The sequence below is a fragment of the Simochromis diagramma genome, unplaced genomic scaffold (assembly GCF_900408965.1).
Source record: "Simochromis diagramma unplaced genomic scaffold, fSimDia1.1 OVJJ01000481.1, whole genome shotgun sequence".
In the NCBI taxonomy this organism is placed as follows: domain Eukaryota; kingdom Metazoa; phylum Chordata; class Actinopteri; order Cichliformes; family Cichlidae; genus Simochromis; species Simochromis diagramma.
Window position 1 is genome coordinate 1,097,684 of NW_024386898.1, and position 20,873 is coordinate 1,118,556.

At 40.2% G+C, this 20,873-nt stretch overlaps 3 protein-coding genes across 4 annotated transcripts in view; all 3 read left to right on the forward strand.

Annotated features, from left to right (window-relative positions):
• Positions 1 to 13,765, forward strand: part of LOC120735185 (interferon-induced, double-stranded RNA-activated protein kinase-like) — a 37,481-nt gene extending 23,716 nt beyond the window's left edge. The window contains exons 11-15 of the mRNA XM_040034372.1: positions 11,573 to 11,777; positions 12,014 to 12,142; positions 12,458 to 12,559; positions 12,763 to 12,825; positions 13,051 to 13,765. Coding sequence (XP_039890306.1) covers positions 11,573 to 11,777; positions 12,014 to 12,142; positions 12,458 to 12,559; positions 12,763 to 12,825; positions 13,051 to 13,188 — 637 coding nt within the window. The 3' untranslated portion in view covers positions 13,189 to 13,765. The remainder of the gene's footprint in view (positions 1 to 11,572; positions 11,778 to 12,013; positions 12,143 to 12,457; positions 12,560 to 12,762; positions 12,826 to 13,050) is intronic.
• The window catches only part of LOC120735184 (interferon-induced, double-stranded RNA-activated protein kinase-like), a 109,570-nt gene that overhangs the window by 43,929 nt on the left and 44,768 nt on the right, over positions 1 to 20,873 (forward strand). The gene's annotated exons all lie outside the window — the stretch shown is intronic.
• The window catches only part of LOC120735187 (double-stranded RNA-specific adenosine deaminase-like), a 49,350-nt gene that overhangs the window by 8,850 nt on the left and 19,627 nt on the right, over positions 1 to 20,873 (forward strand). The gene's annotated exons all lie outside the window — the stretch shown is intronic.

Consider the following 20,873-nt stretch of genomic DNA (forward strand, 5'->3'; position numbering starts at 1 on the left):
AAAATACAACTCAATACTTTGTAACATAACCTTTGTTGGCAATAACAGAGGTCAAACGTTTACTATAGGTCTTTACCAGGTTTGCACACACAGTAGCTGGTATTTTGGCCCATTCCTCCATGCAGATCTTCTCGAGAGCAGTGATGTTTTGGGGCTGTCGCCGAGCAACACGGACTTTCAACCCCCGCCACAGATTTTCTATGGGGTTGAGGTCTGGAGACTGGCTAGGCCACTCCAGGACTTTCAAATGCTTCTTACGGAGCCACTCCTTTGTTGCCCGGGCGGTGTGTTTTGGATCATTGTCATGTTGGAAGACCCAGCCTCGTTTCATCTTCAAAGTTCTCACTGATGGAAGGAGGTTTTGGCTCAAAATCTCACGATACATGGCCCCATTCATTCTGTCCTTAACACGGATCAGTCGTCCTGTCCCCTTGGCAGAAAAACAGCCCCATAGCATGATGTTTCCACCCCCATGCTTCACAGTAGGTATGGTGTTCTTGGGATGCAACTCCGTATTCTTCTTCCTCCAAACACGACGAGTTGAGTTTATACCAAAAAGTTCTACTTTGGTTTCATCTGACCACATGACATTCTCCCAATCCTCTGCTGTATCATCCATGTGCTCTCTGGCAAACTTCAGACGGGCCTGGACATGCACTGGCTTCAGCAGCGGAACACGTCTGGCACTGCGGGATTTGATTCCCTGCCGTTGTAGTGTGTTACTGATGGTGACCTTTGTTACTTTGGTCCCAGCTCTCTGCAGGTCATTCACCAGGTCCCCCCGTGTGGTTCTGGGATCTTTGCTCACCGTTCTCATGATCATTTTGACCCCACGGGATGAGATCTTGCGTGGAGCCCCAGATCGAGGGAGATTATCAGTGGTCTTGTATGTCTTCCATTTTCTGATGATTGCTCCCACAGTTGATTTTTTCACACCAAGCTGCTTGCCTATTGTAGATTCACTCTTCCCAGTCTGGTGCAGGTCTACAATACTTTTCCTGGTGTCCTTCGAAAGCTCTTTGGTCTTGGCCATGGCGGAGTTTGGAGTCTGACTGTTTGAGGCTGTGGACAGGTGTCTTTTATACAGATGATGAGTTCAAACAGGTGCCATTCATACAGGTAACGAGTGGGGGACAGAAAAGCTTCTTACAGAAGACGTTACAGGTCTGTGAGAGCCAGAGATTTTCCTTGTTTGAGGTGACCAAATACTTATTTTCCACCCTGATTTACGAATAAATTCTTTACAAATCCTACCATGTGAATTCATGGATTTTTTTTTTCACATTCTGTCTCTCACAGTTGAAGTGTACCTCTGGTGCAAATTACTGACCTCTGTCATCATTTTAAGTGGGGGAACTTGCACAATCGGTGGCTGACTAAATACTTTTTTGCCCCACTGTAGTAAAAACTATGATACTGAAAGATTAAACAACATTTATAAAAGCCTACTAAATTTAAAAAAAAAAAAGCAATGCGACACTAGTGAGTATCATTAATCTTCTCTCATAAGTGGAAAGATGCGAAGTTGGTGTTATATTCAGAGTCAGGACTTTTCCACATTTAAAATCTATAAAATATCTTCACTTTATTCCCTAACAATGCTGTTGAAAATGAGAGCATTGAAAACAATACAAGGAACACATCAACCGAGTCAAGGTATGAAAAGCCTTTGGTGCAAGGCTTTAATATAAATGATGTACAATCATGTGCAAGACACTGCTTTTCACCTTCATGCCTAAACAATTTTGTATTTGCCTGCAGATTTTTATCAGACTTCAACTCTATAGAGCATCTCTTGCTGCAATACTAGGCCGGATTGTTAACTTTACTCCTGTTGTAGGTCTCATTATTGTTGCTGATGTGACCTACCACAGTTGTGTCATCTGCAAATTTGATGAATAGGTTGGATCTATGTGATGGTGTGCAGTCGTGCATCAGCAGAGTGAAGAGAAGGGGGCTGACCACACATCCTTAAGGAACCCCAGTGTTCAGTGTTTTAGTGCTGGAAGTGTTGCTGCCGACCCGTGCTGTCTGCTGTCTTCCTGTCAGGAAACCCAGCAGCCAGTTACACAGCGAGGTGGTGATGCCCAGCAGATCCAGTTTGTGAATGAGTTTCTGGGGAATGTTGAATGCTGAACTGAAGTCTATGAACAGCATTGTAATGTATGAGTCTTTAGTGTCCAGATGTGTGAGGGCTGAGTGAAGGGCAGATGAAATCGCATCATCGGTCGAGCGGTTTGACCGGTATGCGAACTAGTATGGATCCAGGTTGGGGGGAAGAGAGGTCTTGATTTGATGCATGAGTAACCTTTCAAAGCACTTCATAAAGATGGAGGTGAGTGCGACAGAATGGTGGTCGTTAAAGACAACTTCTTTGGTACAGGAATGATGGTGGAGGCTTTGAGGCAACCACAACCTGGCTCAGTGATGTATTAAAGATGTCTGTGAAGACATCTGTGAGATCCACAGCACAGTCTCTCAGTGCTTGTCCAGGGATGTTACCAGGACCAGGGGCTTTGTGGGTATTGATCCCGCCAAGGGATCTCCTCATACTGTCTGGGGATAGTGTCACCACCCAGTTGTTGGAGGGGAGGAGTCTTCTGTGCAGGGGCGGAGAGAGAGGCTTCTGTGCAGGGGTGTAGCTCTGTGCCTCAAAGTGAGCGAAGAATTGGTTTAGTTTTGCCTAACTAGAACATGCTTGAGAGAAATGAAAAACCAACCTGGGGCAATTGTCTCTCTGATGTATTTCTTGGTATCTTGACAGAGAAACAATGCAGCAGAAGCTTCAGTTCAGACGGTTCCTAGCTCTGAGGACACCAGCTTTACAGAGACAGATTTCAAAAGTCTTGTCAACTGCTATTGTCAGAAAACCAAACGTTCCCATTCATATGTTGAAGTGAAGAAAGATGGCCCGTCTCACGTTCCTCAGTGAGTATACGTCAAACTCTGTCATTTCAGTTGAATCTTCAGACACCAACACCGGACTGATGTTCAACAATATTAAACTGTCAATGTAATGATCTAAAACATTCCCATTTTTTCACAACACAGTTTTTTCTACAAATTAATAATTGACAACAAGGAATATCCTGTGGGTGAAGGGAATAGCATCAAGAAAGCCCAACAGAAAGCAGCAGAGTTAGCCTGCTCTGCTCTTCAGGAACAGCCAGACTGGGACATCAAGGTATTTTCATATATTTCATCTTAATTAAATGCTTCCCTTTGGAGGAAATATGCATAAAATAAAGGATTTTGCTGTGTGTTTTAGGTGTCCATCAGGCCAACAGCATCGGAAGATGGTGCTCCACCTGAATCATTAGCCTCATCAGTTACACAGTAAGGCACTTACTGACACCAGCACTATATTATAACTATATAAAAAGAGCATAGCATGCTAACAATGCCCCTCTTCTTCTCCCTAAGGGAGTCCATTGAGTCCTCATCGCAGGGCCTGACTACAGATCAGGTTTGTCATTTCTCATAATATTTAGTAAAAACTATGATACTGAAAGATTAAACGACATTTATAAAAGCCTACTAAATTAAAAAAAAAAAAGCAATGCAACACTAGTGAGTATCATTAATCTTCTCTCATAAGTGGAAAGATGCGAAGTTGATGTTATATTCAGAGTCAGGACTTTTCCACATTTAAAATCTATAAAATAACTTCACTTTATTCCCTAACAATGCTGTTGAAAATGAGAGCATTGAAAACAATACAAGGAACACATCAACTGAGTCAAGGTATGAAAAGCCTTTGGTGCAAGGCTTTAATATAAATGATGTACAATCATGTGCAAGACACTGCTTTTCACCTTCATGCCTAAACAATTTTGTATTTGCCTGCAGATTTTTATCAGACTTCAACTCTATAGAGCATCTCTTGCTGCAATACTAGGCCGGATTGTTAACTTTACTCCTGTTGTAGGTCTCATCATTGTTGCTGATGTGACCTACTACAGTTGTATCATCTGCAAATTTGATGAATAGGTTGGATCTATGTGATGGTGTGCAGTCGTGCATCAGCAGAGTGAAGAGAAGGGGGCTCACCACACATCCTTAAGGAACCCCAGTGTTCAGTGTTTTAGTGCTGGAAGTGTTGCTGCCGACCAGTACTCTCTGCTGCCTTCCTGTCAGGAAACCAAGCAGCCAGTTACACAGCGAGCTGGTGATGCCCAGCAGATCCAGTTTGTGAATGAGTTTCTGGGGAATGTTGAATGCTGAACTGAAGTCTATGAACAGCATTGTAATGTATGAGTCTTTAGTGTCCAGATGTGTGAGGGCTGAGTGAAGGGCAGATGAAATTGCATAATCGGTCGAGCGGTTTGACCGGTATGCGAACTGGTATGGATCCAGGTTGGGGGGAAGAGAGGTCTTGATTTGATGCATGAGTAACCTTTCAAAGCACTTCATAATGATGGAGGTGAGTGCGACAGGATGGTGGTCGTTAAAGACAACTTCTTTGGTACAGGAATGATGGTGGAGGCTTTGAGGCAACCACAACCTGGCTCAGTGATGTATTAAAGATGTCTGTGAAGACATCTGTGAGATCCACAGCGCAGTCTCTCAGTGCTTGTCCAGGGATGTTACCAGGACCAGGGGCTTTGTGGAGCGATCGTGGCTCAAGAGTTGGGAGTTCGCCTTGAGCAATCGAAGTCACATTGCCCAGCCTCGCCCCCCTTAGTTCCTCTTCATGCCCTGTCTCCGCAGTCTGATGCGTGATGTGTGAAGGGTCCGGGCTGTGAGGATTATGGCAGTGACGACTTTTCCCAGGAGAAGCTGGGACCCTGTTTACTAGAAGGTTTTAAAATTTCTGTACTTTTAGGTGACAGGAGACATGTGGCCTGGTCAAAACACAGAGAGCTGCACTCTAAAAGATCTTTAAACATAGTAAACATACCTTGTGTGCCACAGACTGCTCCCAAACACGAGGGGACAAGTAATACCTCTAAAACACTTAAGTTGGCTTTATTAAACATTAGATCTCTAGCTGGGAAAACATTTTTAATTAATGATTTAATCACTGAGCACAGCCTTGATTTTATGTTTTTAACTGAAACTTGGTTGGACCAAAGTAACAGTGGAGCTGCTCTCATCGAGACGACCCCTCCTAACTACAGTTTTATCAGTGAGGTCAGGGCGAGCAGGAGAGGAGGAGGGGTTGCTGTCTTATTTAATGAATCATTTCAATGTAAGCAGCTATCTCCTGGAAGTTTTCAGTCTTTTGAATATGTGGCTTTACAGCTGAAGGCCCCATCCAAAGTTGTGTTTCTTAATGTTTACAGGCCTCCCAAATACTGCACAGACTTTTTTAATGACCTCAGTGAACTGCTGTCTGTGATCTGTGTTGATTTTGACTGTGTAATTATTGCTGGGGATTTTAACATTCATGTGGACAACCCTCAGGACAAAGGGACTAAAGACCTGAGTAACACTCTGGGCAACTTTGGGCTGACTCAGCATGTAACAGAGGCCACACATAATAGAGGACACACTCTTGACCTACTGATCTCCAAAGGCCTGAGCATTTCAAAGGTTACTGTGTCTGATGTGGGCCTGTCTGATCATTACTGTGTTTTCTTTGAAAGTAAAATCTCAGCCCACACAAATATATCAACAACAGTGATCACAAAACGGTGTATAACTGAACACAGTAGTGCAATTTTTAACCAGGTCTTCCCATTAACACCTGACCTGCCCAGAGGGTCAGTCAATGAGCTCGTCAATAGCTTCAATGCTAACATGTTAAATGTAATGGACACTATTGCTCCCATTAAGGTGAAGGTTATCTCTGGAAGGAAAAAGTCTCCATGGAGAAACTCCACACTGGTGAAAAATGAAAAAAGAGAGTGTAGGAAAGCTGAGCGCAGATGGAGAAAAACAAACCTCCAGGTTCATTATGGCATTTATAAAGAGAAACTTCACAATTATAATTTACAACTGAGGAATGCAAGGAGGTCCTACTTCTCTGACATCATCACTAAAAACAGCCATAATGCTCGGGTCTTATTTTCTACAGTTGACAGGCTAACAAACCCTCCTGTGTCAGTGGCAGCTGAACTTCATTCGACCATGGCCTGCAATGACTTTGCCAAATTCTTCACAGAAAAAATCCAAAAAATTAGACAAGCAATTGGTACATCAACAGCAGATCCAGGATATGTACTGTGTCCACCAAAAAACTGTTTAAACACCATGAAACAGTTTCACCCGATTAACAGCAAAGACCTGGAGGACATCTTAGGTCAACTGAACTCCTCCTCCTGCTGTTTAGATGTCCTGCCAACAAGTTTTTTCAAAAAGGTCTCAAAGACTTTAGAGTCAGACCTGTTACAGATCGTCAACTTTTCTTTATTATCAGGTGTGTTTCCAGAATCACTAAAAACTGCTGTAATCAAACCTATACTGAAAAAGGACAATCTTGACAAGACACAAATGAACAACTACAGGCCGATCTCAAATCTCCCGTTTTTAAGTAAGATCATTGAAAAAGCAGTTTCTCAACAGCTCAATTACTTCTTAAAACAGAATAATTGCTACGATGCCTTCCAGTCAGGTTTTAGACAGAACCACAGCACTGAAACCGCTCTGACCAAAGTGTTTAATGACATATGTCTGAATACAGACAGTGGAAAAATGTCAGTCCTAGTTTTACTGGATCTCAGTGCAGCATTTGATACAGTTGACCACAACATATTACTCAAACGACTGGAGAACTGGACAGGTCTTTCAGGAACTGTACTAAACTGGTTCAAAACATACTTAGAAAACAGGAAATACTTTGTATCAATAGGTAACTTCACATCTGAGCAGACAAGTATCACATGTGGAGTTCCCCAAGGTTCCATCTTGGGACCCCTTCTGTTTAACATCTACATGCTCCCACTGGCACAGATTATAAACAACAACAAAATAAACTATCACAGCTATGCAGATGACACACAAATATATATCACAATGTCACCAGGAGACTGAGGCCCTGTACAGGCTCTTGGTAAATGCATTGAGGAAATCAATGACTGGTTGTGCCACAATTTTCTCCAGCTAAACAAAAACAAAACTGAGGTAATAGTCTTTGGCGCCGAAGAAAAACGATTACAGGTCACCAGAGAACTTCAATCTATACATCTAAAAACCACAAACCAGGCGAGAAATTTGGGTGTAGTGATGGATGCAGACCTAAACTTAGAAAAACACATTAAGACAATAACAAAGTCAGCTTACTATCACCTCAAGAATATATCAAGGATAAAAGATCTGATGTCTCAACAGGACCTGGAAAAACTAGTCCATGCATTCATCTTTAGTAGGCTTGATTACTGTAACAGCATCTTTACAGGTCTACCTAAAAAATCAGTCAGACAACTACAGCTCATTCAGAACTCTGCTGCTCGAGTCCTCACTAAGACCAAAAAAGTGGACCACATCAGTCCAGCTCTGAGGTCCTTACACTGGCTGCCTGTCCGTCAGAGGATAGACTTTAAAGTTCTGATGCTGGCCTATAAAGCTCTGAATGGTTTAGGACCAAAATACATCAATGACCTCCTGACCCAGTATGAACCATCCAGATCCCTCAGGTCATCTGGATCCGGTCTTTTATCAGTCCCCAGAGTCAGAACCAGACACGGAGAAGCTGCATTCAGCTTTTATGCTCCTTATATCTGGAACAAACTCCCAGAAAGCCTCAGATCAGCTGAAACACTCAGTTTATTTAAATCCAGGTTGAAGACTCACCTGTTCTCAGCTGCATTTGAATAAAGCACCAAATCCACACTTTAAGCTTAAATTTCAAAACTTACATTTAACTACTGATTTTATCTACTGTTCTGATTTTATCTGTTTTGATTTTATATACTGTTGTTTGTTTGTTTGTTTGTTTGTTTGTTTGTTAATTAGTTAGTTAGTTTATTTGCTTGTTTTAATCAATTTTAAATCATGCTTTTTATTTGTTCTTGTTTCTAATGTCTCTGTAAAGCACTTTGAATCACCTTGTTGTTGAATTGTGCTATACAAATAAACTTGCCTTGCCTTGCCTTGTAATCAGAAGGTTGCTGGTTCGAGCCCCGGCTCGGACAGTCTCGGTCGTTGTGTCCTTGGGCGAGACACTTCACCCGTTGCCTACTGGTGGTGGTCAGAGGGCCCGGTGGCGCCAGTGTCCGGCAGCCTCGCCTCTGTCAGTGCGCCCCAGGGTGGCTGTGGCTACATTGTAGCTTGCCATCACCAGTGTGTGAATGTGTGTGTGAATGGGTGGATGACTGGATATGTAAAGCGCTTTGGGGTCCTTAGGGACTAGTAAGGCGCTATATAAATACAGGCCATTTACCATTGATCCCGCCAAGGGATCTCCTCACACTGTCTGGGGATAGTGTCACCACCCAGTTGTTGGAGGGGAGGAGTGTGCAGGGGCGGAGAGAGAGGCTTCTGTGCAGGGGTGTAGCTCTGTGCCTCAAAGTGAGCGAAGAATTGGTTTAGTTTTGCCTAACTAGAACATGCTTGAGAGAAATGAAAATCCAACCTGGGGCAATTGTCTCTCTGATGTATTTCTTGGTATCTTGACAGAGAAACAATGCAGCAGAAGCTTCAGATCAGACGGTTCTTAGCTCTGAGGACACCAGCTTTACAGAGACAGATTTCAAAAGTCTTGTCAACCGCTATTGTCAGAAAACCAAACGTTCCCATTCATATGTTGAAGTGAAGAAAGATGGCCCGTCTCACGTTCCTCAGTGAGTATACGTCAAACTCTGTCATTTCAGTTGAATCTTCAGACACCAACACCGGACTGATGTTCAACAATATTAAAACCGTCAATGTAATGATCTAAAACATTCCCATTTTTTCACAACACAGTTTTTTCTACAAATTAAAAATTGACAACAAGGAATATCCTGTGGGTGAAGGGAATAGCATCAAGAAAGCCCAACAGAAAGCAGCAGAGTTAGCCTGCTCTGCTCTTCAGGAACAGCCAGACTGGGACATCAAGGTATTTTCATATATTTCATCTTAATTAAATGCTTCCCTTTGGAGGAAATATGCATAAAATAAAGGATTTTGCTGTGTGTTTTAGGTGTCCATCAGGCCAACAGCATCGGAAGATGGTGCTCCACCTGAATCATTAGCCTCATCAGTTACACAGTAAGCACTTACTGACACCAGGACAGTATTATAACTAGAGCTTGATATCGTCACCGATTTCTAGAGTTGATTCGATTCAAATTCACAAGGTCCCAACTGCAGAAATGAGGCGTTCTTGTCAGAAATCATAAAAAAAACAGCGGCCGACAGCGTTGTAAACAATCGTAGACTGGTGGGTAATAAGCAAGCAAATAATGCAAAAAACAGAGATTTTCGATGGGAATCTGTTCTTGAAGTACACTGAGAGAGAGCTGTGCAGGAAGTGTGATTTTATCGTGGTGGAAACAAAACAGCACAAGTTAGAGGGAACTAATGAATGTTTATGTGAAGCAAAATGTGATCTTCTTTTGCTGCTGGTTCAATCAATTTTGGTTGAAGAGAGACGAACCTGAAGCTTCAGAATCTGTGAGCTGTCGACTTTCATCCCCGACGGCGTGTCTGTGTATGTGTCGTTGGGTGAGAAAGTCAACATCTCACAGATTCTGATGATCGGGTCAGCGCTTTGTGTTTACATATTTGTGTGGAATCCGTTTACCTGCTCTCATTTACTGATTTAGCCATTTGGTGGCTTTTGAGATAGTTTTGTGAGGTTTAACCTGAGATTCTGGCATTTCTGGCAAAATACATTTATATTTAAAAATCTATTCAGGATTTAATTAATCGATATCGCTTTATTCAAGCTAAAATCAATTTTAATCAGAAAAACGATTATCGAAACCCACCACTAATTATAAATATATAAACATGCTTACAGCATTGTGTATATTGCAGGCTGTGAAGTAATTGTATCATTTTTCTAGGAACAACAGTGAATCATCATCACAAAACACTCCAAGTAACTCCTCAAACCCTTCTACGTCCCAGGTCTGTTCTAACATAATTCAAAGTAATAACAACTGTAATACATTAATAGTAATAGAACAATAGTAAACAACAATAGGAGCAGAACCATGTTTATGTTTTAAATTTTGTCAAATTTTTGCTGTAAAAACCAAATACTTGTTTATGCATTTTAGGCATCCTCTGTATCTTCTGGGTCTGAGACTATCACATCTGTCAGGTACTCAACAAGAACTTCATTTTAAACCACTTTAATAAAGGGCAAGTCCACAAAGGAGAAGAGAATGGGGATAGGTAATGACTTAATGTCTGTGTCCCATTAGCTGGACATGGTCCATGACATACAGTATTATAATTTAAGAGCACTGAAAAGGAGTCTTAGCCTCTGTGATGGCTTTCACTACAGATTCAAAAAAAAAAAGCCCAAGTCATAAAGGTGCAATATCATTTATATATTCTTTCCTTCCTCGGAGTTCATGCAGACAAATTAATTAAATTCAAGTCAGTGCCGCTAAAAAAAATCCAGTCGATTTTTTTTTTCAATGTTTTGTTTTGAGTGACAATGTTATTAGTAAACAGAAACGTACTCAGTGATTAAGTTCTATAAAGTAAAAAATAAATAAACAAACGAAAGTACCATGGAAAAGCAGTTCAGTCAAATGGGACACAAGAAAGAAAACATTTTCCTTTCCATGATGGGTTTGGGCCCATCGGGCAGTTTCAGAGCTTTCATGGCCAAAAAGTGACAGCAGCGCAGACCTCTGGGGTCATTTATGGTAAATGCAAGTCCACCTTGTGTGTATGAGAAACGAAGAGATCCTTTAGAAGGGTAAATCCAGAATCGGAAACAGTTGTTGCTTATGGAGCAGCTGGACATAGCTTGATGTCAACTTGGAGAGCTTTTTTAGCTTCAGCAGCAATCTAATGATCACAGTCTAAGTAACAATTTTAATGTAAGCCAAGGGTAAGTGTCAAGTAACCGTGCCGTGCAGAAAAACCTGTCAAAATCATTGGTAGTTTTCAGAAATACCTCAGTCACTCAGTCAGCACACACACAGACATGCTGCCATTTAGGATTTTGAATAAGTTGATAGGAGCTTTCTGTATTTGATCAATTAATTTTATTGCATTTTTGCATAAGTAATAGTGTTGCTGTCCACAGGTTTACTTCAGAATTTGAACCCTTGGAGCATCTTGGTAAGGGGGCCTTTGGTTCTGTTTACAAAGTAAGACATAAACAGTTGAAGATAGAATATGCTGTGAAGGTCGGCTGCTATAAAGAGTTAAGTATGCCACAGTAGGATTCCAACATTCAGTGTTATATGTTCGGTACTTGTGCACTTTCTGTACTGACACTTTTCTTATTGTGTTTCAGAAAATCTCTTCGAGAGGTGAGAACATTATCAGACCTCTTCCACCGTAACATTGTTAGATATTACACGTTCTGGATGCAGGATACTGGATACGAGTGGGACCTTAGAGATGACAGTTATGACAATTACGCTTCTTCACAGTGAGTCCTGTGGACGTACTTTTAATATTAATTTTCTGTTAAAAAGTTAAATATTTACATCACTTTTTGCTGTTTTTACATTTTTAGCCATGAAGGTAACTCAGAGTCAAAGTTCCTGTATATTCAGATGGAGTTATGTGCCAAAAACACACTGAGAGACTGGATTGATGAGAAGAATAAAGAGAGTGTGCAAGACTCCAAGCGAAGAGAAGAAAGTCTGAGAATTGCTCAAGAAATAGTTTGTGGAGTCGAGTATATTCACTCCAAGAACCACATCCACAGAGACCTTAAGGTGAGACAATGCAGCAAATTTCAAGACAAAATAAAATTGTTCAGTTGAAATTGGACAGTACATATAAAATCAGGTGTGTAACCCCTTAATGTGTCCTCTGGTTTACTATGACAAGGATCTTTAGGCACCCTGAGACACATAACAGATGCCATATTGATTATCAACAGGTATGCAGGCAGTAAATGTGTGAGTCAGAGGTTTATTTGTTGTGTTTTGTTTTCCTTTTGAATGCAAAGCCTGCAAACATCATGTTTGGAGTGGAAGGAGAAGTGAAGATTGGGGACTTTGGTCTGGTCACCAGTGATGATGATGATGAAGAGAGAACAGTGTGCAAAGGAACTCCATCTTACATGGCTCCTGAACAAGTGAGATGGTCTATACTGACAATAATGTTTACTTCTTGTGTTTCATTGGTTAATAAATAGGATTTTATAAATGGCCTAAGTACTACATGTGAGCCTTTCACACTTAAAGCTCAGTCTCACCTCTCTTTAGTGGTGAGAGCTGTAAAATCATCAGCTTTTTTTCCTGCAGAATTTTATTTGACCCTCAAATTTAAGCAATTAAACTGAAAGATGAAAAGATTTGTTGAATTCAAGCATAACTGTAACATTTAGCACAGTGATTGAGAAAAATATGACATCACATACATTTGTCCTTTGTCTGTTTGTCTATCACAGAAGACTGAGAGGAAGTACGACAGAAAAGTGGACATGTTTGCTTTGGGGCTGATATTCTTTGAACTCCTTTGGAAACTTTCTACTGGCTCAGAAAGAGCAAAGGTGAGATTCACTGCAGTCATTTTAACCATTGTGCATATGCATGGAGTTATTATATACCAATAACTGGGCACCTGTAGCTGGTTTCTTCTGGCACAGCTTTTTTGTGTGTTTTAAATATTTTCATTCTTCAAACAAGTGTAATTGGAACAATTATTGTATAAACTAACGTCCTCTTTCTTCTTTAATCACTTCATTAACACCAGATTTGGCCTGGCGTCAGAAGGCAGAGGTTCCCCGAAGAGTTTTCAGTGACTTTTGCCAAAGAGGTAAATTACCATATTCATACTGTGCTTAAATTTCGACAGGATGGTCATCAGCAGAGTAGTGCTAAAACTTAGATTAATTGGTTTACTCAGTTATAAAAGGTCCTCTTTGATTGCTGAGTTGTCTGGACACAACATATACATTTTTTTAATATATTTATTATTTATCTGAGGTTTCATTGCACAAGACATTACACATATACTGTATTTTTTCTTGTTTTTAAACAGAAGCAAATTATTAACTCATTGCTGTCTGAGAAACCAGAAGACCGACCTGATGCCAGCGCCGTGAAGGCAGAGCTTGAAGAGTGGACTCAGATATTCAGCACACACAAAGCATCTCGCCAGGAAAATCAAACTGTCTGATAGTCACAAGAGAAAAGTTTCAAAAGTCACGGAAGCCTTTACAAATCTGTCTTGTTGCATCTGCTTAATGAAATGATTTGATGTACTGTGTAATATTATGTTGGGTAACTGTTAACGTGCAAAGTTAATATATGGAAGAGGTCACATCATGAATCCCGGCTATTTCAGGGAAGTTTGTATTGGATTTGGAAATGAAATGTGAAATCACGATTTTAAAATCTAACTATTCAAATCAGTTTCCCGGTGTAGGTCGTCACTTTGTAACTGTTGTTAACCTGCTGCTGTCCTGAGGAGGAGGAACTGTGATGCTACGTGTACTTCTGATGGATTCATGTTGAATGTCAGAGATAAAAAAGCACACTCCATGTGACTCAATTTTAGAAACTTTCCTAAATGTTTTCACTCATTTTTAACCCATGAAATACAGTTTAACATATTTTTTTCTTCCATTTTTTGTTTTGTTCATTTTAATCTGATTGATTGCAATATCAGTCAGCTACGTGTGACTTGGAACAGCAGGAGAAAGGTCATTAATACTGTACTAGAGGGTTGAAATAATAAAAAGGTGTATAAGAAACTGAACTAGTAAATGTACTCTCATTTAGCTCTGTGATTGTTCTTGCAGAAGCACTTGGTATATAATAATTACCAAAGATTTTCATTTTTGGTATTTAAATAATGAGCAGAGTGGCAGCAAGAATCAACACAATCCACTCACCATTGCAGTGTTATTTTAGTTCAGTCACACTGGAGGGTTTCCGACTATGAAGAGCTTGTTTAAGATTGTACCACAGCATCTCAATCTGATTAAAGTCTGGACTTTGACTGGGACATAACAAAACTTTCCTGTTGTTATTTTATAAGCATTCAGAGGTGGATTTACTGGTGTGTTTTGGATGTGCTTGAGTTTTGGGGCACAAACTAATGGGGGACATTCTCCTTCAGGATTTACTGACAGAGAGCAGAATTCATGGTTCCATCAATAACAGTAAGTCGTCCTGGAGCAGCAGAGCAGCCCCAGACCATCACATGACCACCCAGTGATGGCTCTAAAGAAGGAAATCTAGTGGGGGTGGCAAAGTTAAAGCCATTTTTTTTAAACACATGTGCAAGTGGTTACATATGGTTAAAATGATTCAAATGCAGTAAGTATACACGTTTTTCATATAAATATTGTCTATAACCTAATTATTTTCTGTAGCCCACATAATTAAACATTTTAGTTACATAAAACATGCGAATTTTGATTTTATGTACTGTAGCCTGTATAATAAATAAGTATGTATCCCAATAAGTATACAATCCAAAAAGCTACACAACATGGGTGGTTCATTTATAAACACGAGTCTAACTTAAGTTTCACACTTTTTTTGTTAGCAAAAATCTAATTGTTACATGCTTAAATTTACACAAAATGTCAGGAATCTGCACTGGCATGAACAAAAATGTAAACCTAATTTTTCATGATTTGTTCACCCTCTGAGGTCCAAAACATAAATGGCCATTTTGGACTCCTTTTGATTTTACATTTGTATTACACCTTCAAATTGTTTTATTTATTTATTTTTTCCTCACCTTCCTTTGTATCATTCTTTTCAGCACAACCTCACGAGTCTGAATTTAGCTTTTTGCTATGTCAGCTTAAATCAGTCATGTAATTTGGAGGTGCGGCACACAGAGGGTTAATAAAACTCACTTTCATTTTATTTCTGGAGTTTAACAACAAACATTTTTCCACCAACACAAAAGTGGTGTTTTTGTTTTGTTTTTTAATTTTTTTGGTCATAAGCAGAGAGTGCTTATTATTTATAAAAAATGTTTGGAATTATGATAAATTCGTTCCACTTCTCACGCATACACCACTTTGTATTGATCTTTCACATGGAATTCCAATAAAACTGATTCATGTTTGTGGCTGTAATGTGATAAAAAGTTGGAAAGTTCAAGGGGGCCGAATACTTTTGCAAGCCACTGTACTGTACAACAGATGTTAAAGATCGAATTGACAGGCAGGAGGAAAACAGGAAGACCATAGAGAAGATTCATGGATGTAATGAGGGGCGACATGCAGAGGGTTGGTGTGATAGAAGAAGATGTTTCTGACAGGGGAAGATGGAGGCAGCTGATCTACTGTAGTGAGGGCAGCCAAAAGAATAAAAACATTTATGCAATCGAGATTCAGTTTTTCACACAACTAGATATGTTGCTTCCCAAAGGCTGAAACTTGCAGTAGAACACCTCTGGGACATTATGTTTCAGTGGATCTGTTACCACCAGGTTGCGCCTCAAACTGTCCAGGAGCTCAGAGATCTGGTGACCTAGTCCACATGTGAGAGGAGAGCCCAGAGGACACCAGCCGTTGTATCATTACGAGCATGATGTTGTTCTTGCATAAAAGCATGTGGGGGCCATACAAACTACTGAGTTCCATTTTGAGTCGCTGCAGTAAAACTTCAGCAAGTTCACTGGCGTGCTGCATTGTTTTTTTCACTTCAATTTTCTGCATATCTATGAATTCAGCTCTCTGTAGCTTGATAATTATTTTTTCATCAAATGATGTGGCATCCTCTCGTTCTTAACACCTTGCCCAGCCCACATCAGTATAAATATGCAGCATGTTTTTTTCCTTTGAGACCTGGTGTATTTTCAAATTGTTCCTATACTTTATTTGAGCAGTATATAACAAAACTCTCATGTCTTTACCTTCATTCCATTTCTAGAGTGTAACAAGGAACCACCTGTGTGAAATCTGAAATGCCCATGGTGTTATTCAAAATGTGCTCTGGCCAGTGTTGGGGAAGTTACTTTGAAAAAGTAATTACTTATAGTTACTAGTTACTTCTTCAAAAAAGTAACTGATTTAGTAACTGAATTGCAAGATTCTAAAATTAATTAATTACTGGGAAAAATAAGTATTGCGTTACTTTAAAAAAAATGTTAAACCCTCTTTGGTCCAGGATATAATTGGCCATTTTTAACCACTTTTGATTTTCCCTCCACATTTTACCTTTAAAAACTATTTACTTTGCCTTGTTTGGTATCATCCTTTCAGCACAAACTAACATGTCTGAGTTTACAGTTATGTTTTCATTTCGACATACTGTAGTAACACAATAGATCTAAAATCAGACAAAAACATAAAGTCAGAGTAGAAAAAGTTATATTTTTTACTGTAACAACCACAAACATGTTTAATGAATCATATTTCATAACTTTAAATGCAAATATAAACAGTTTTAAAATCTTATACACAAAGTTTGCAAACAACAAAGTTATTTGCACCCATTTTACCTTTTACCTTGTTTTTATAACCATTTCAAACTATTTGCATAACAATCAGGTGTCCTGCATTAAATAAGATGCCACACAAATTATTTGTGCCACTCCAAAAATTTCTGTTCACTATAAAGGAGAACATCACAGCCTGATACCTGCAGGTCTGACAGCAGCAGGTGTATCACTCCTGATCTCTACCTGGAGACAGCTGTCGCCTCATTTTACTGACACACAATACAAAACTATCCAAAAGACAACTCATTAACTACACACTCCAAACACGCTAAACGTAACAAATCTCTCACATCTCAAAACTCACACTCTCTCTTTTTTCTGCTTTCTTTCTCTCTCTCTCTCCTCTCTCTCACTCCTAAAATTTCCCCCTCTTCCTAAACAACCAAATGTCATGTTGCCATATCATTTGTGATAGGTTGACATTGTACATTTTTCCACCAACACAAAAGGGCTGTTTTGGGGTTTTGTTTGTTTTTTAATTTTTTGCTCATAAGCAGGGAGTGCTTGCTAGCGCTGTCCTTAGACAGTAAAAGTATTCAGAAAAAAAACACGTATATATTGTTTATCATGACTCTGGTTTTACGTGGCCTATCAACACTATTTAAAAACTGGTATATATCACCTTGTCGCTTTGTCATCTTGAAGTGGTCATGTGATTGGCTTACTGTGGAGATTAGAAAATTATTTTACTGTTACTATTCATAACCATTATCATTACTATTGCGTTACTTATCATTTATCATTATCATTTCATCAAAGCATTTATTGAAGCTGTTGATGTTACATTAAAGTCTGTATTTCAGCTGTGAGCATAATTACATAATAATCTTTCATTGCAGGTGCAACTGTAATTATGTTATACACATTGCATTTTTGTGCTTATTAAAGAGTTGAAGCTCGGTCAGTTAATTAATGGTCTGAAGCTTCAGGCGACGCGATGTTCGACCGATCTATTGAGTAAAGTGACACAAAGCTATGACAGAATTGCATACATGCTTACAATACACCACATATTATATAGAAACAGAATAGAGGCCTGTGTGTGTGTTCAGCAGCCTGCTGGATTGGAGTTTGCCTGGTAACAGATGACTCAGAATAAGGCAGGAAGTATACTTCTAAAATGTCTTTGTTTGTCGAGTGAGGTCATGCACGGAGGTCAAGACACACATAGTCTGCCTGCACACACATACACAGTATCTAGACTTGTTTTGCTCAAAACTGCAAAGTTGTTTTACCTGCGTACGTGACAGTTTAGTTCCACAGATAAGTGAAATGCAGTAAATGAAATAACAGGAAGCATCTGGCGGTGGCAGAGGAACAGAGGAAGGAACTGTTCTTTTTTGAATGTGTCCAAGCTTGGAATTACTGGAACTGATGCATGTTAGTTATCTGCTTTGACGCATGATGCTCGTCATCAACTATGTTATATATATGACTGCTCATTTATTGTTCTGGGGAGATCGACGCTATTTGTATGACAGAGCTCATCTTTCCCACACACGTGTGTGTAAATAAAATCATTGTTTTGACGCACAATGGACCTGCAGTCGTTTGTCTCTTACCTCAAATACGAAATCAGGACCGTTTTGGTGCCGAAAACCCGGTTTGAGGAGGGACTTGGGTTGGCTGAGGTCCAGTGGTGTCAAACGGACGGACAGGAGCCAGCAGGTCGACTGAGTGACGGGCCCTAGATAGAAAGGTAAGGCACCACCTGTTGATTACAGTAATATCCAAAGGTGCTGAATTGGAAATTAAGCTAAATTAAATGTTCACTCAGTAGAGTTTCTGGGGAAATGTCCGTGGTGATTTTGGGTAATTAGTGATAAAAAGTTTGGGGAATATTTGACTCAAAAAATTTACTGTTGTTAATTCTGGGGTGAATTTTAAGTTAATAGGTTGTGTGTTTAAGTTAATATATTACGTGTTTAAGTTGATGTGTTATATTTGTTGACTGTGACGCCAGCCAAGCAAGGCTTAGGTTAGGGTATTTGGCTAAGGGATTTTATTCCCAAATTGATCAGCAGAATTGGATTCGGGCATCAGATAAGACTGTTGGTGCTTTCAGTCCACAGTGATGCTTTTAAAAGTATTTAAATTAGTCTAGGACCGGGGTTGGACCCCGTGGAGCGCGGTTTTTTCAGCGTGTGGCAGCGACTAGTAACTGTGGATGCACGGTTATCTCTGGCGGCGACCAGTAGCTCGGGTGGTTCCCGCGGGATTTCGGACACCCGTTAAAAACCAGGGGGTCAAGGACCACCTTTTTACTGCACTGTTTGGGTGAAGAGTTAGACTCGACCGTGACCATTCAACGTGACTGACAGGTGAGCTTTAAGTAAAGCTGAAGGCACAAGTGGGATACTTAGACGCTGGATGTGGAGCTTCCTGTCAAGCTTCCTATCGAGCTGCAGGAAGCAGTTATAAATTAATTAGGGCTTAGAAATTTGACCGCTGTCGGCGAGGGCGTTCCCGAAGCGGGTTGATTGACCAGCAAGGTTGGACCTGGGCTTAGAGGCTTTTAAATTAGTCAAAAACTTAGGTGTACCGGTACAGAGGTTCTGAAGAAGTGATAAGGAACTGTTGAATAACTTGTCTTGGCATCTGGTGTCTTTTGTCATGTTGATACACGTCTGAGTATATAATTAAGTGTAAATTGGTTGTGTGAATTGTTTATATTGATTATAACTGGGTGTGCTGTGAAAGTGATTTGATACAGAAGCTGAGTGCATGATCATTAAACAAAATAGTGTGTTTGTGGTTGTCAATGGAAAATTGTACTTAGTAGTCAGTATAATCTTTTAGTGATATAAGTTTGCATATGGTAGAATACTGCATGTAATCATTTGTGTTTAGAAGTATATAGTTGGTGGCATATTGAAAGAATGTCTCATCCTAGGAGGTCTGTAACATTCCAGGGTGTTCTGGCGTTCACCCCCACATCCTAGGAGTATGGGAGAGGTCGTACCTTGTCTTATTGTTTTACGGTAGGATTAACGTAGCTATATCAGTTTTAGTCTAAGTGCTTTTTTACATATAGATGAACCGTTGGACTTTCCAGACCAGCAGGTTAAGGGAAGTCGTTTATGGGGTCACACTCTGACACACACACACACACACCTCCACATTCCAATGTAAGGAACAAACGCTCACTGAAGCATATAAATAAAGACCAGGGCAGTCCTCAGTGCGAGTCTCAGTTCTGGAGGCTGCCCTTGCTAGCAAGAAGTTCTGTGTGTTTCTCTTCTCTGAGTCTCTACTGAAGAAGTGTTTTAGAGTATATCTCTTCACATTATTTGGTCCTTCGAGCCGGATCAGAAAATATCAGAACTGTTATCTGTGAATCTGTTCCAGGATCCAGCACTGATTCCTTACGCCGTGGGGAGCCAGCACCGAAGTCTGTGCACAGCCCTCTTAGACGAGGAGAGAGCCCCAGGACGTGAATTCGGGTCTGGGCCGGTGGCCTGGTCCACGGCGCTGGGATTCAGTCTGATGATCCGAACCACCAGTAAGACATCGGGGGTGAGAAACACTATTTTGGTATATAAAACAGCCGCAAAGGTTTAAAGAAACGTGATAAATTAGGTTTAAGTTCGCCAAAATGAACTAAGTTTAGACTGGTTTTAGAGGTAGCCAAAATTACTTTGTGACAAATTAGCGCGCAAATGTCTGTGTGTGTGTATGTGTCTGGAAGTAAGTTGATTTTACAGCACAATACGCTGCTGAACTACTTCCATTTTTTGTTTTCTTTGCTGAGGCTCACGTACTGGTGACAAAGGAGAACGGTTGAGTTTCATCTCATAAAACATACCGCTTCACCGTTAGGGTGAAGTCGAAGGCCGTATCAGTAAACCACTCTGAAGTCAAGCGTGCCGGCGACGGCCCAGCAAAATCTTTGAAAATGGGGAATAAACAAGTGAAATTAACACCTGATGAGAAATGGTTAGAAAAACAACAAACCAGAGCAGGTAAAATAAGTGCAAATAGGTGGAGAAATCCACAAAAAGCTAAAAACCGCAGCTGGGAAGGGAAATACAATCCCTCAGCTGTTACCCAGCTGAGAGCTGCCCTGCAACAAGAAATTACGCTAACAAAAGACCCAAAGAAAAAATTAAAACGTAAGGAAGAGTATAGACTTTTCCAAGTATGGGAAAACGAAACTGAAAAGAGAGCTGAAAACACAAAAAAGGAAAGAGGAAAAGAAAAAACAATTTAAATGCGCTTCCATTAAAGGATTACTACTACCCATTAGGTCTCATGTAGGAAAATATTGGGTAGCACAAGATACAAGTACAGTAGATGAGGCGCTTCAATATGCTAACCATGCACAGACAGTAGTGAAACAGAAAGAGAAGGTCTCAGTTTTTGTCCTCGACACTGACACTGTTCTCACAGCTCTC